Below are 15,423 nucleotides of genomic sequence, written 5' to 3'. Positions count from 1 at the left end.
ATAGTGGTAGTCTTTTACTTATTTCAATACAAATAAAAATGTCTTCAATCTATAACTCTATGCCAAATACTGCACAATTTTAAAACTGCAAAAGATTTTCTATTTTCATCTAAAAATAACTGATGAACACATACTTATTTTGTTTAGCCATATTAAGGCGACTCTCCTTTGATTTGTGCAAATTATTTTAAATTTTCATATGCAAGTATACCCATTGATTTATTCAGTCAGTGGACTGAATAAACTATTGGGCACCTACTGTATTCCAAGAATTTGCAGGAGCTGATAATACAGAGCAATTACACAAAGAACTGATAGTCTTGTTGGGAAGAACAACAAATCATAATGCAGCATGCAAGAAGGTGGTGGAAATTAGGGAAGACTTCATAGATGATGTGCAAGCTAAGATTCATGTAGTAATAAATCATAGCCAGGTGAAGAAAAGGGAGAAGACAATTTAGACAGAGGAAATAGCCTGTGCAACAGCAAGAGAGCAAGAGGCGGCATGGCACTCATGAAGATTGGAAATTAGTTTGGAATAGCTGCAGACTAAATACACATAGTAACATAATAGAGAAGAGCAGGAAGAAAGAAAAAGAAAGGGAGGGAAGAGGAAGATAAAGAGAAGGAGTGAGAGGAGAACTATCCTACAGCCACTGAAGACAAGATAGTTAGCAATTTCATTAATTAGGGCTGGGTATATATATTTCAGTCACTGTAGCTATTCCTAAGTAACTGGAATTCTAAACCTTAATTCTTAATGATAGTGTGTGAAAAGTCTGGGTTATGAAGTTGTTGATACACTGAAATTCTTGCAGTATAAATTATTAGCTCTAGTGATCTATATTGAAGCAAATATCTTGATAATTCAGATGAGCCTTTTCAGCTAAGATAAAGGGTATATTCGGTCTTTGGCTACCTTATAGAAAGATCCAAAATCTTATTTCCTAGGATTACACTTGGATCCATTTTGTAACATACTATCATTACATAAATGAGGAAAATACATTTGAAATATACATATATTTATATAAAATAATGTTTTTCTACGTTATGCCACTCAATTCGGGACCCAATGTACAGAACAAACACTGAGATCTTTGGCAGCTGGTTTTACTTTTCATCTGAACATTTTATTTCATTCTGTTAGTATAAATCATAATTATCATTAACATACTCATAATAATCTTGAAATCAGCTAACACTTATACAATGTTTACAATGCAGGCACTGTGCTGGGGGCTTTGCACATGTTAACTATGTAACTTTCCCAACAACTGTATCAAATACTTTTTGATCCCCACTTTTAACAGGTGAGGAAAGTACAGCAGAGAGTGTAACCTGATTAAGGTCATAGAGCCAGGATGTGGATTTACACCCTGGAGTCTGGCTCCAGAGCCTGCTGTCTATCACCTTACTAATACAACCATTAACAACAGAGGTTACAGGAGAAGGGGTAGTCCAAGACGGTGGTGTGGGAAGATCCTAAACTTACCTCTTCCCACAGACACACTAAATCTACAGTTGCATATGGAACAATTCCCTCCAAAAAAGACCTGAACACTAGCTGAACAGCTCCTTCACAGCAAATAAAAGGGGCATTGAGACAGGTAGGAGAGGCAGAGACATATTCTTGACAAAAACGGTACCCCTGGTACAGCAACTCATCATTGGGAGGAATTTCACAAAGCAGTGGCGTCTCCTTGAGAAGCGAGGAGGTTATGTCCCACAGCAGGAACCCCAAACCTTGGGAAGTGCACTAAGAGACAAACCCCTAAAATGTCTAGCTTTGAAAAATAATGAAGCTTACGTCCAGGAGACCCAAAGGGCTGTAGTGTACTGAAATACCACTTGTAAAGGGCTGGCACACAAACTCACCTGCCACAGTGCAAAAGCAGCAGTTTGAGAAGTGCCTAGCCTACTTTGGAAGAAGATTCATTTGTTAATCTTAAAGAGTCCACCAGAGAAGCAGGGGCCTATTGGGACTCCCCCTGAGACAAAGGTGCTGACAGGCATTACTTTTGCACACTCCCTCTAGCTTGTTAGGGGAGGCAGATGCTCATAGTTCCTGTACTCTCCAACTGCCCTGCTAAGGCTGGCAGGTGTGTATGGCTCCTGTATTCTCCTACTGCTCTGCTAAAATTGGCAGAAGCACACAGTTACTGTGCCTTGAGAAACCTGGCAGGTGTGTGCAGTTCCTGTGCTTTTCGATGCCCTGCTAAAGCCAATGGGCACACACGATTCCTGCACTCCACTGATGCCTTGCTAGAGCCGCCAGGTGCATGCAATTCCTGCAGCCTATCAGTGTCCCGCTAAAACCAGAGGGCAAGCCCCACCCCTGTATTCTTGAGCTACACTACTAAAGCTGGTGGTTATATGCAGACCACACGGGACACTCTCCTTGACCGCCTGGTTCTGCTGGCCTAAGGGCTTGTATTCCTGAGTCCCACAGGACTGTAACAATCAGAGAGAGAGAGTTCTGGAAGGCTACCACACCCAAGACAATGTACAGACAGCAGAGTGAAACACAACCCCAGCCTCTCAACAGGCCTGGAACTTCAGCCTGAGGGGCAGACCTTGGATTTCCCACACATCTAGAGGCTATGGTAGTGCTCTCAGGGAACTCAGGCCAGGAGACATCATCTTTGTACTCTCCCTATGCCTCACTACAGCTTGCTGGTACCTCCCAGAGAAAAGTATATGCACTTGTTTGGAGCCTCAAGTTTTGCAACAGTAACCCAGGAAACACTTCCAGATTACCAGCTCTGGAGGCCAGCAGGGTTTATGATTGTGGTCTCTCAGGAGTGCATACATGAGCATACTTTGAAAACTATAACCTGAGCATCTGACTTCCATTCAGCCCAAAACTAGGTGCTGACTGAGATCTCTCCCTTCAGAACCTAACAGATCTTGGCATACCTTCAACAACTGGGACCTAGCAAGAATAAATCAGGCACTTAAATAATCACAAGGGTTCAAAAAACAAACAAACAACAACAAAAAAACGACTCCAAGAGCTAGGGCAAGATTGACAGACAATCTTGATATACACAAGGCCACTCCTTCGAAACAGGGAGAGGTAGGTGTTTTATCTAATGCATGGAAACAAACAGTGTCAAGCAAAATAACATATGTTCCAAACCACAAGGCCACTCCTTCGAAACAGGGAGAGGTAGGTATTTTATCTAATGCATAGAAACAAACAGTGTCAAGCAAAATAAGAGAACATATGTTCGAAACAGAAGAACAAGATAAAACCTCAGGAAAAAAACCTTAATAAAATGGATATAAGTAATTTCCCTTAAAGATAAAGAGCAAAATAATGGTCAAAAAGATGCTCACTGAACTTGGGAGAAGAATGGATGAACACAAAACTTTTACAGAGACAGAAAACAAAAAAAATACCAAACATAAGTCATAATAATTGAACTGAAAATAAGCTAGAGGGGTTTAACAGTGCAGTAAATGAAGCAGAAGAAAGGACCAGTGAGTTAGAATACAGGGCAGTTGAACTTGCCCAAATAGAGCAGAAAAAGAAAAAAGAATTTTAAAAAGTGAAAATAGCTTAAGGGACCTTTGGAACAACATTTGCATGATAGGAGTCCCTGGAAGAGAAAGAAAAGGGCAGAAAACTTATTTGAAGAAATGTGGCTGAAAGTCCCTAACTTGGAAAAGGAAAAAAAAATCCAGATCCAGAAAGTTCAGAGACTTCCAAATAAGATGAAACCAAAGAGAGGCACACAAAGATACGTTATACAGTAAGTAAATCTTCACTTAATGTCATCGATAGGTTTGCTTAAAGTTGCAGTTTCCAGGAACCTATGTATAACAAAACTAGATTTACCATTGGCTAATTTATGTAAATAAGAATCAAGTTTTTACAGCATACTTCTGGTCACAAGAATATCAAACTTCTAGGTAAAGACCCAAAAAACTGCTAGTATTAAACATTGAAATAAACATGAGCTACACATACATTTAATAAAGATTAATAAAAAGAAATAAGATAATTATTTTCCAACCCACTTATTCTAGTCCAGGGTCACAGGAGGCTGGAGCTCACAAACACACCTACACTCATACTGGAACAATTTAGACACATCAATTAATCTAATGTGCTATACCTTTGGGATGTAGGAGGAAACCAGATTAGCCAGAGAAAATCCATACAAACATGAGGAGAACATGATAATTCCACACAGACATTGGCTCCAGCTGGGAATTGATTTTTTTTCCTCATTAATGTTATAATAAAATGACATTGAATAAAATGATGTTATTCAAGGACTTGTTGTAATTAAAACTTCAAAAAGCTAAAAAGAAACTCCCAAAGCAACAAAAGAAAAACAAATCATTATGTACACAAAAACAAATGAAAAAAGCAAACCATAAGGCTATCGGATTTTTCAGCAGAAACTTGCAGGGAAGATGTGAGTGGTATGACATTTAAAATGCTCAAAAGGAAAAAAAAACTTCCAACCAAGAATACTCTGGTCAGCTAGGTTTTCATTCAGAATTGAAGGAGTTTTCCAGACAAGCAATAGCTAAAAGAGTGCATCACCAACTAAACCACCCTCCTAAGAAATTATAAGGGAATTCTTTAAGCCAAAAAGAAAAGGAACTAATTAGTAACAAGAAAACATACGAAGGTATAAACCTCACCAGTAAAAGTAAATCTATAGTAAAGGTAGTGGATTAATCACTTATAAAGCTAGTATGAAGGTTAAAAGATGAAAGTAGTCAAAATAACTATAACTACAATAATCACTTAAGGAATACACAAAATAAAAAGATAGAAATTGTCAACAAAAACAAAACATGGGAGAGAGGAGTAAAAATGTAGAAGCAAAAACCTATGGTAGATACACAAAAGATAATGAGAAAAATCCAAACAACACTAAAGTCATCAAACCATAAAGAAAGAGAGCAAAAACAGAGGAACTACAAAACAAGCAGAAAACAATTAACAAATGGCAATAAGTACATAGTTGTCAATAACTGCTTAAATATAAATGGATTAAATTCTTTAAACAAAAGACATGGGGTGACTCAATGAATAATAATAAAAAAAGACCCATCCATATGCTACCTACAAGAGACACTTCAGATGTAAAGGCACACACAGATTGAAAGTGAAGGGGTGAAAAAAGATGTTCCATGTAAATAGAAACCAAAAGAAAGCTGGAGTAGTTATACTTAATATTAGAGAAAACAGACTTTAAAATAGAGACTGTAATAAAAACACAATATTAGAGAAAACAGACTTTAAAATAGAGACTGTAATAAAACACAAGGAAGGGAACTGCATAATAAAGAGGTAAATCCAACAAAAGGATATAATAGTTGTCAATATGCATCCAATATACGTGCACCAAAATATATTCAGCAAGTATTAACAGACCTAAAGGGAGAAGCTGACAGCATACAATAATAATTGGAAACCATAATACTCCACTTACATCAATGGATAGATTATCCAGACAGCAAATCAATAAGAAAAATCAGCTTTAAATGACACATTAGATCAGATAAACATAATAGATATATACATAGAACATCCTATCCAACAACAGCAGAATACATGTTCTCAAGTGCAAATGGAACATTGTCCAGCATAGACCATAAGTTAGGCCACAAGATAGTAATAAATTTAAGAAGACAAATCATTTCAAACATCTTTTCCAACTACAATGGTATGAAACTAGAATTATAAGAAAAAACTAGAAAAATCACAAATATCTGGAGACTAAACAATATGCTGCTGAGCAACCAATGGCAGTAACAAAGAAATCAAAGGAAATAAAATATCTTGAGACAAATGAAAATGGAAGTACAACATACCAAAATCTATGGAATGCAACAAAAAGCAGTTCTAAAAGGGAAGTTCATAGAGATACAGGCCTAGCAAAAGAAAAAAGAAAAATCTTAATCTATCTTTAGATCTAAAGCAACTAAATAAAGAACAAATGAAGCCCTTAATTAGTACAAGACAGATAAGATCAGAGCAGAAATAAATGAAATACAAACTAAAAAGACAATGGAAAAGATTGACAAATCTGAGTTGGTTCTTTGAAAGATAAACTTTAGATGGACTCATCAAGAAAAAAAGTATTCAAATAAAGTCAGAAATGAAAGAACTGATACCACAGAAATAAGAAACATAAGAGATTACTATGAACAATTACATGCCAACAAGTTGTACAACTTAGGATACATTCCTAGAAACATACAATCTGAATAGAGCAATTACTAGTAAAGAGATTGAATTGATAATCAAAAGCCTTCCAACAAACACAAGTCCAAAACCAGATCACTTTGCTGGTGAATTCTATCAAACATTAAAAGATTTAATACCTTTACTTCTTAAGAATTTCAAAAAATTGAGGAGGAAATGCTTTCAAATTTATAAGACCAGCAGTACGAAATAGAAAACCTAAATAGTCTAGTAATAAGTAATGATTGAATCAGTAATTTAAAGTTCTCAAAAAATCAAAAGTCCAGGACCAGATGGCTTCAAAGGTGAATTCTATGAAGTATTTAAAAAAGAATTAATACTATCCTTCTCAAATTATTCCAAAAAATTGAAGAAGAAGGAATGCTTCCAAACTCATTTTATGAAGCCAGCATTCCTCAGGTACCAAAACTAGAAAAATACATAGAGGAAAAAGAAATTACAGGCCAATATCCTTGATAAACACAGATGCAAACCCCTCTCCAAAATATTAGCAAACCAAATTCAACAATACATTAAAAGGATCATATAGTCTGACTAAGTGGGATGTATTCCAGGGATGCAAGGATGGTTCAACATCTGGAAAATCAATATGATTCGTCACCAACAAAACCAAGGACAAAAATGATATGATCATCTCAATAGATATAAAACAAGAATTTGACAAAATTTAACACATATTTGTGATAAAAATGCTCAACAAAGTGGGTATAGAGGGAATATATGTCAATATAATAAAAGCCTTATATGACAAACCTATAGATAGCATCATACTCAATGGTGAAAAGCTGAAATTTTATCTAATATGAACAATTACAGAATGATCAATTTTGCTGCTCTTATTCAACATAGTATTGAAGTCCTAGCCAGCGCAATTTGGCAAGTAAAAGAAATAAAAGAGATCCAAATTGGACAGGAAGAAATAAAACTGTCACTATTTGTGGATGACATTACTTCATATATAGAAAACGTTAAAGACTCCACCAAAAAACTGTTAGAATAAACAAACTCAGTAAAGTTCCAGGTTATAAAAATCAATATACTAAAATCTGTTGCATTTCTAAACATAAACAACAAACTATCAGAGAAATTAAGAAAATAATCCCATTTACACGTGCATCAAAAAGAATATATTACAAAGCTATAGTAATAAAAACAGTATGGTACAAAAATTGGCATAAAAACAGACACGAAGAATAATGGAACAGAATAAAGATCCCAGAAATAAACCCACACATAGATAGTCAAATTATGGCAAAGGAGGCAAGAATATAAAATGGAGAACAATAATAAATGGTGATGAGAAAACTAGACAGCTACATGCAAAAAAAAAAAAAATGAAGCTACCACTGTCTTATGCCATACATAAAAATTTACTCAAAACAAATTAACAACTTAAATGTAAGACCAGAAACCATAAAACTCCCAGAAGAAAACATAGGTGATGAGATTCGTGACACTGGTCTTGGCAATGATTTTTTGGATCTGAATCTAAAAGTAAAGTCAACAAAAGCAGAAGTAAACAAATGGAACTAAAACTAAAGAGCTGCACAGCAAAAGAAACCATCATCAAAATGAAATGCAACCCATTGAATGAGAGAAAATATTTGCAAATCATATATCTGGTAAGGGGTTAACAAACTAAAGAGCTGCACAGCAAAAGAAACCATCATCGAAATGAAATGCAACCCATTGAATGAGAGAATATTTGCAAATCATATATCTGGTAAGGGGTTAATAGCCAAAATATATGAAGGATTCATATAACTCAATAACAAAATGTCGAATGATCTAATTAAAAATGGGCAAAGGATCTAAATAGATATTTTTCTAAAGAAGACATTTAGATGGCCAACAGCCACATAAAAAGATGTTCAACATCACTAATCATTAAGGAAATGTAAATCAAAACCATAATGAGATACCATCTCACACCCATTATGGCTATTATCAAAAAGAGAAGAAATAAGTGTTGGCAAGGACATGGAGAAAGGAGAACTCTCATGCACTGCTGGTGGGAATGTAAACTGATACAGTCCCACTATGAACACAGTATGAAGGTCCCTCAAAAATTATATATATAACTATCATCTATTTCAGAAATCCCACTATTATTCATCTGAAGAAAATAAAAACACTAATTCAAAAAATACATCCACCCCTACATTAGCTTAAGAGTATGGGCCAGTGAGTCTGATACACATTTTTCATATTTTATCATTTCTGAAATCAGAATCCTTAAAATAGAAAAATGGTAGATCACAGCTTAATAGACAGCATTTTCAGGTGCACATAAAATATGCAAGTTATAACCAATGGTGCCTTAGAAATCAATGAAATATGATATGTTGACTATCATCCTTCATTAACAATGGTAAGAAACAATATCTGACAACTAAGAAGAAGTTGGGTGTAACACTGAAAACAAAACAAACAAAACTTAGCATACCATTCTGGTTCCATTTTCTATAGAAAGGCAAACAACATTCTCTTCCATGTACCATTTTAAAAGTTGGAAATCAAGTACCAAATTAGATACTTTTAATTACCTTCAAAGCCATCATTATCAATGTCGCCAAGATTAACTATAGATTCTCCAAATCTTGCAGCATATTTGTCACTTCCAATGAGCTCTGTTTCCATCTCATTCATTACTGTTCCCTAGATTAAAAGGGACAAAGGTATCGTTGTAACACTCCCTGACAACTTTACACATGATTTACTGTTGTAATTGGGTATGGATTTTTTTTCTAACGCTTCAAACAAGTTAGACAAACTACAGACAGCTTTAGTACACACATCTCAGTTCAATTTAATAAATATTTATAAAGTATATGTCAACACATATAACAGTATGATTAGAGCTCGGAGGATGTAAAAATTGTTAAACTCATGATCCCTGGCTTTGAAAATTCAATAAATCATTTTGATAATTCAATTTAGCAAATATTTATTGAGTTCCTACTAAAGGTACTGTACTGTGCAAAGACTGAATGGGTGAAAAAGGACAAGGCAGTGTGTTTATAAGACATGCTCCTTTTCCTGAAGAAGCCCAGAGTAACAGACAAGGCTTAGCACAGGCATGTAAATAATTTAGAAGTACAGACTGCCTGTCAATATCAAGAAGCAAGGAGAGCATATCTAATTGTGAGAGCCAGGAGAGATTACATAAAGGATATTGAAGGTGGCTATCGAAGGATGGGCATAATTTTCATACAGAGAAAATGATCAGCAAAACAAATTTCAAAAAATTTGGCTACAATAAACAGTATGTATAATGAACAAGACCCAAAAATTCAGATTGGGGTCTTATGGTGTGGGACTTTTAATGCCAGGGGGAAATTTACTCTCAATTTTGAGAATAAGAAGCTACTAGAGGTTTCTGAGTTGAGGAGTGACATGACTGAAGCTGGCCATTGTAATCTTGTACCAGCAGCAATAGAACATGGATTGGTCAATTGCTATCTCCGAAGCTGGAAGATGAGTTATTAAAATAAGACATTCAATGATGTTGCGATAACAGATACCAGACCCTTTCCAAACCTGGATCATGTCACTCTCTTGTAGGGGGGAAAAAAATCCATGCACTACTCGTCCTAGATCTTTTTCCTCTGCTCAAACATGTCTACTCATCATTCCCTAAACACACTGCATGTTCTTCCCCTTGGCAAGTGACCTTCACCTTTTACTTTCCAACTAAAAAATTCCTATACTTGTCTTACTCCTAGAGAAATGCCTAATTTAAAGAGAAGGCGGGAGAGATTCCAGTGAGGATGAGATGGTGCAGACCTAAGAAAATGCAATGGCATTGAAGTTCCAGGAGGAGAGTTTCAAAAAGTGGTAATCACCCTTCAAGTATTCTTCGGTAACAGAGAACTGTGTCTGAAAGAGTTCCCTGGGGACCCCTGAGAGCTATCTTAGTAGAAGTAGGTGGAAGCCATATTCATTCAAGTATTCTTTGAGTTCATTCAAAAACAATTACTGAGTACCTACTTGTCTAGACTCTTTTGGACCCTGAGAAAACAGCAGTAAACAAGATAGATGATTCCTCTCCACATGGTGTCTACATTCCAGCAGAGGAACAGATATTAGCAAACCGAACCAATAAATATGTAATATAATGCCTTTGTAGTAGTGGTTAATGCCTTTTCAGAGAGGTAAGAAACAAGAAGTTAGAAGGGAACAAAGGAAAAATCTATGCCAGAGGTTTTAAAAGCTGAAATCAATTATGAAATTAACCCCAGTGTTCAACAGTGGTGTCTCAGGGTGGGAGGGAGGGAAGAACAAAAAGGAAGCCTTGTGGGTGGAGCTCTTCTCTTACCCTTTAAGCAAAGGGGCTCCAATCTTGTTTTTCATATTGAGATTGCTTAAGATTTCAATGAGAAATAAGGTTCTATATTCTCTTATTTTAGGTATCCACGCTACTATTTAAACTGTTCTCAAAAAGTTTAGTTGTAAAGAGAAGGAAAAGAAGTATGCAGAATAAGGATGTAGCTAGTATAAGGAAGACCATTTAAGGATAGGAAAATGTTAAATATCTATGCAAGAAAGTAATGCCTGATATCACTACCAATGAGGTATGAATGATCACTTTTGCCTTCGCTATTAAAATTTAAATAGTCTAGAAAATTCCAATGCAGAAATAACTTTCCTGCTCTATATTTGGAACTCTGAGAATCAGCTTTATAAGATGGAGTATTTTCTCTTAAATTTTAAAGTTTAGTCTGATGCTTAATATAAGAATTTATTGAATGCTCTAAAACCATTGATTAAATAAGATTACAAGTTCCTCCTTGAAAGAGACTTTACTTTGTTGAATCCTGATGGAAAATTCTGTGCCTTAAGAAATGAACTAATTTTCTCATAAAACCATTCTTGCTCTTAAATCAAAGGCAGGCCAACAAGGCCCTGTTAAGGTCCTATCAATTCTTTGTTTGGCTTAATGCCAAGAAGATAAACTGGCATCAGAACTCTTTAAATCAGAACTCTTTGAACTGAATTGTCAAGTGTTCAGTTTCTACTCCAAAATATCCTCCATAATTTAAAACTCAACCACAAGCAGTGATTACATATTTCTACAACTACTATATCCACTTTGGAATAAACTACATCAATTTTATATTCTTATCAAAAATGTAATCTATACTAATTGTGCAAATTAACATTTTATCAAAACATGTCTCATTTCCAATTGTCAAACTAAGAAATTAAAAATACTTCATAAAAATCTTCTACCTCTAGTAATATTTTATAATTTTCAAATTATATGAGGACATTCATTATAGAATAAGAAATCCATATTTTGAGGGCTATAAAAATCATTTTTCAAATTAGATTTGTGTCATAAAACTGGAAGACATTTTAATTGCTGGAGTAAACACATACAAGCTGTGAATAGTGAAACTCTAGAACTAATTTCATTCTTCTGGAATATCAAAATGAGACAGCTGCCCATTCATCATTACGTTCTATTTCTTTTTTAGAGAATCAGTATAATACAAGAATTTTCACTTTCATCAGCCAAACGAGCCTAAGAATCTATGCCTCAGAATTCTGGAATAAGAGGAGCTTCAGTTTCCATCATAATCCCATAAGTGGGAGCCGTTGGACTTACCGAGCCAGAATTGATGTACACGAACACTCTTCCTTCCTCCCTGATGATACTCTGCATGGGAGCTCCCACGAGCAGGTCTGAGAAGCCATCTGCATTGAGGTCCACAGCACAGACAGAAGCTCCAAAATAAGAGCCAAGCTGCCCCAAAGCAAACCAGATCCCGTCATTGAGAAAAAAAGCAGGGTTATTCACAAAAGCACCAGTGATACCAAAGTGGAGACATATTACCTTTTTACCTTTCATTTCATGTAAGATACTTAGTTCTTTTGCATCAATGCTGAATATGTATGCCTGCAATTGGGGAAAGAATTAGAAAATGTTAAACTGCTGTCACACTGTAAAAAATTTCATTTGATTGAAACATCAATTTTCATTACTTATAATTGCTTAAATATATTTAAAAAAATCCTTTTCAGAGTGATACTGAAGGTTCAGGAAACCACATTCACATTAACGTGCCTTCCTTGCAAAACTACCTTCTGAGAAACTACCTTATTGATCCTTGAGAGAGGACACAGAAAGCAGTTTGGCTCACTTTTCAAAGTAGGGCTCAGAAAAATTTAGTAACATCTATACAACAGTGTGACAATAACTAGAGCCAGAAATAACATCTTATTCTTTCTAGCCATAAAACATGTCCTAGTGGCCTCAATTTCCCTTCAGCTGAGAACTTGTTAAAGCAATAAATATATTCCCTGGACATCTTGAGATAATTCTCTCAAAAACAATTTACTCATGAGGAAGAAAAGCTTCATTTGAATTATATGATTTTCCTTAAAACTCTTCTAAATTTTATCTAAAAGCCATACAACTTTTACCAATTCCACTAAATGTAGCACATTGCTCATCGTTGCTAGCTTTCATTCCTAAGAATTTTTGCAGTTCCTCCTTTAATATCTAATTCTCTCATGCAATGTATTTGAACCTTTGTAAAGAAATAAATATAAAAATGTGTATCTTACTTTACCGATCTGCTCATGTTGAGGGGCTCCTCCAACTACTTCGGTAGTATGCCTGTTGCGAAAATGACCGGCCCCAACCGAGTATCCTTCAAAGAAACAGAGACAAGTATGAAAATCTCCATTTGCAATGGGTAAAATATATTATCATAAATCAACTAAGAATTAAATGAGACTGAATTCAACAGGACTAAACAGTTTAAATATTTAGCGAAGCAATATACAAAATTGGTCATTCATTATAAACTTTAAGCCAGTATTAATATGTATGTTATGAAATTAGTCACATGGATTGTATTTCTAAATCCTAGAAATTGAAGACAGCATCCTTACATTTGGTTTATTAGTCTCTGTAGTATCAGGATTCTAGGATTACAACAGAAATATTTCAGAGTATATAAAATGTGACATCTTACACTTTAAAAAAAACTTTTTTGCCATGAAGTCTTCCTATTGTGATAAAATTTTATGATGACTGAAAAGGGAAAGTATTTTTTTATTATGCAATAAAAGGCATAATACCAAGTTACGGTTTTATAATACTTTAAGATATCCTTCAACCATAAACAAGTAAATGTTGAATTGTAAATGAATTCCCACTGTTTGAAAATGCTTTCCTTCATTTGAATGGGAAAAAGTACTGCTTTTTCTTATCATAATTATGAGTATAGGATGCTCACATTTGAAGCACATATGGTTTAAGCAAATCTGTACTCTCTAAGAGACTACAGGAAAAGCATTCCTTTTACTATAATGAGAATTAATGCCAGAAAAATCTTGTGTTTCTGGAGAAATAAAGTGTCCTACTGATGACTTATTAAAGAATAAAATAAGATATGTAGATAATAATAGTTTAGCTCTGGAAAATATGCTAAGAACTTATGAGGCAAAGGTCAATGAGCTGTTTTTAGACCCATATGCTTCCTAATGTTCCCCATTGTCTAAAATGCTGTCAACAGTCCCATTGACTTTCAGTCAGTCCTTTAAGAAACTGTACTCAGTCATACATAATTGAGTTAATTCATGTAGAGTGCTTGTGAAAGTTCTAGGATATGGTAAGCACTCAATAGACGCTATCTTTATAATAAGTTGACTGCATAAAGATATAAGTTTAAGTGTTTTACTGCAAAGTGTAAATTAAACCAGGAGCTATAGTCTAACAATTATTTTTGATGATTGTAGTTCCATATGTAAAATATTAACTAAAGTTTCATAAATTATATTCTTAAAGAGAAAACTGGCTCTTTGTCACTGGCCACTTAGAGGTTTTGAAAATACAATTTCTCTTATTTATAATTACTAGTATCTGTAAGAAAGATTATAATTCGAGTGTCAAGTTTAACAGTACCTAAGTAACTTCCAAATTTTACTTGATTATCTTTGTCTAAAAAAGCCTTGTATTTATTTGTAGTTATATTGTAGACAAAAAGAGAGCCAGTCCAATAAGACGATCCTGGGGCACCCATCACAATTAAATCCTGTAAGAAAAAAACTATCGTCATTTAAAAGTTTAATCTCACCACCCAAAACCTCTCCCAGATATATATTTTAATAGTGACAATACATTTCTACAATAAATTTCTGAAATATGAGTATGTGAGCACATTAAAAATATATATATCAAAAAAAAAAAAAAGCCAGAGAAGATAGGTAATGAATTTTCACCTAAAAGTAGAATTTCAGAGAAGAAAAACTAAAACTCTCACTTCACATTTATCAGTGGACTTAGAAATCAAAGGTAGAATCACTGAACACTAGAGTAAGCTTTCAGGAGAAAGGCAATGTGATTTCTATTAAAGCAAATCATATCTGGGTAATTCATTAGTGCTCATTACAGGGATAATCATGTATTGTCAAAGAGTAAAAAGTGGACTTAATTTATTTCAATTTGTGAAAAGCCATTAGTTTCCTTAATGTTACTTTAAGAAAAAGTAAGTCCAATGGAATTTGGGGTATATTTGATGATTAATACAAATTTAGGGAAAAAAACAGGTTGGAATGAGCACACACTTAGCTGGTAAAATATGAAAACTTCCAGCAGTCAAACATCTTTAACATATTTCTAAATTCCTAAACAATCCTGAACTTTAAAAAAGAATCATTTAAAATATAAACTATGGAAGCATTATTTATTTTTTTACATAGTAGGTAATAGTTATGGAAATTGTTAACCCAAGGCATGATACAGACTGTCTACAAAGATTCAGAAAACATTCATATATTCATAATGAGTTTTTAAGAGAAACTGGGAGATTTTACAGTTGAGTATAACTGTCACCTTTCACTGAGAGTCACAGAATGACCAGTGTGGTCGACAGGGAATAATAGTTTGGGAATATATGTAATTTAAGAGGATATCAAGTTCCGAAATCTCCCAATCCTTTTAATGAAAAGTTTAGATTTATATGTTTCCTTCACCCCTCAACTATTAAGAAAAAATAACATACTTGTATAGATATTGTCAATGCCCAAATTAACGAAATAACTATAGCTATTTTTCATTTATATTCAATTCTTAATGAAAGTAATACTCTAATACAGGCTTTTAGTTAGACTTGGGTAGCGCTCATCTAAATATTTTCTCAAAATATGAAATATTGAGTGGTATAAATTAAGTT

General features: G+C 34.4%; 1 protein-coding gene across 1 annotated transcript in view; it reads right to left on the bottom strand.

Annotated features, from left to right (window-relative positions):
* Positions 1-15,423, bottom strand: part of ITGA4 (integrin subunit alpha 4) — a 74,930-nt gene that overhangs the window by 40,192 nt on the left and 19,315 nt on the right. Inside the window, exons 6-10 of the mRNA XM_006921250.2 lie at positions 14,154-14,283; positions 12,809-12,894; positions 12,075-12,137; positions 11,847-11,984; positions 8,782-8,893 (exon numbers count right to left, since the gene is read on the bottom strand). Of these exons, the coding sequence (XP_006921312.1) occupies positions 8,782-8,893; positions 11,847-11,984; positions 12,075-12,137; positions 12,809-12,894; positions 14,154-14,283 (529 nt within the window). The remainder of the gene's footprint in view (positions 1-8,781; positions 8,894-11,846; positions 11,985-12,074; positions 12,138-12,808; positions 12,895-14,153; positions 14,284-15,423) is intronic.

The sequence above is a fragment of the Pteropus alecto genome, unplaced genomic scaffold, assembly GCF_000325575.1.
Source record: "Pteropus alecto unplaced genomic scaffold, ASM32557v1 scaffold3, whole genome shotgun sequence".
NCBI lineage: Eukaryota > Metazoa > Chordata > Mammalia > Chiroptera > Pteropodidae > Pteropus > Pteropus alecto.
This window is presented reverse-complemented; position numbering and strand designations above follow the sequence as displayed.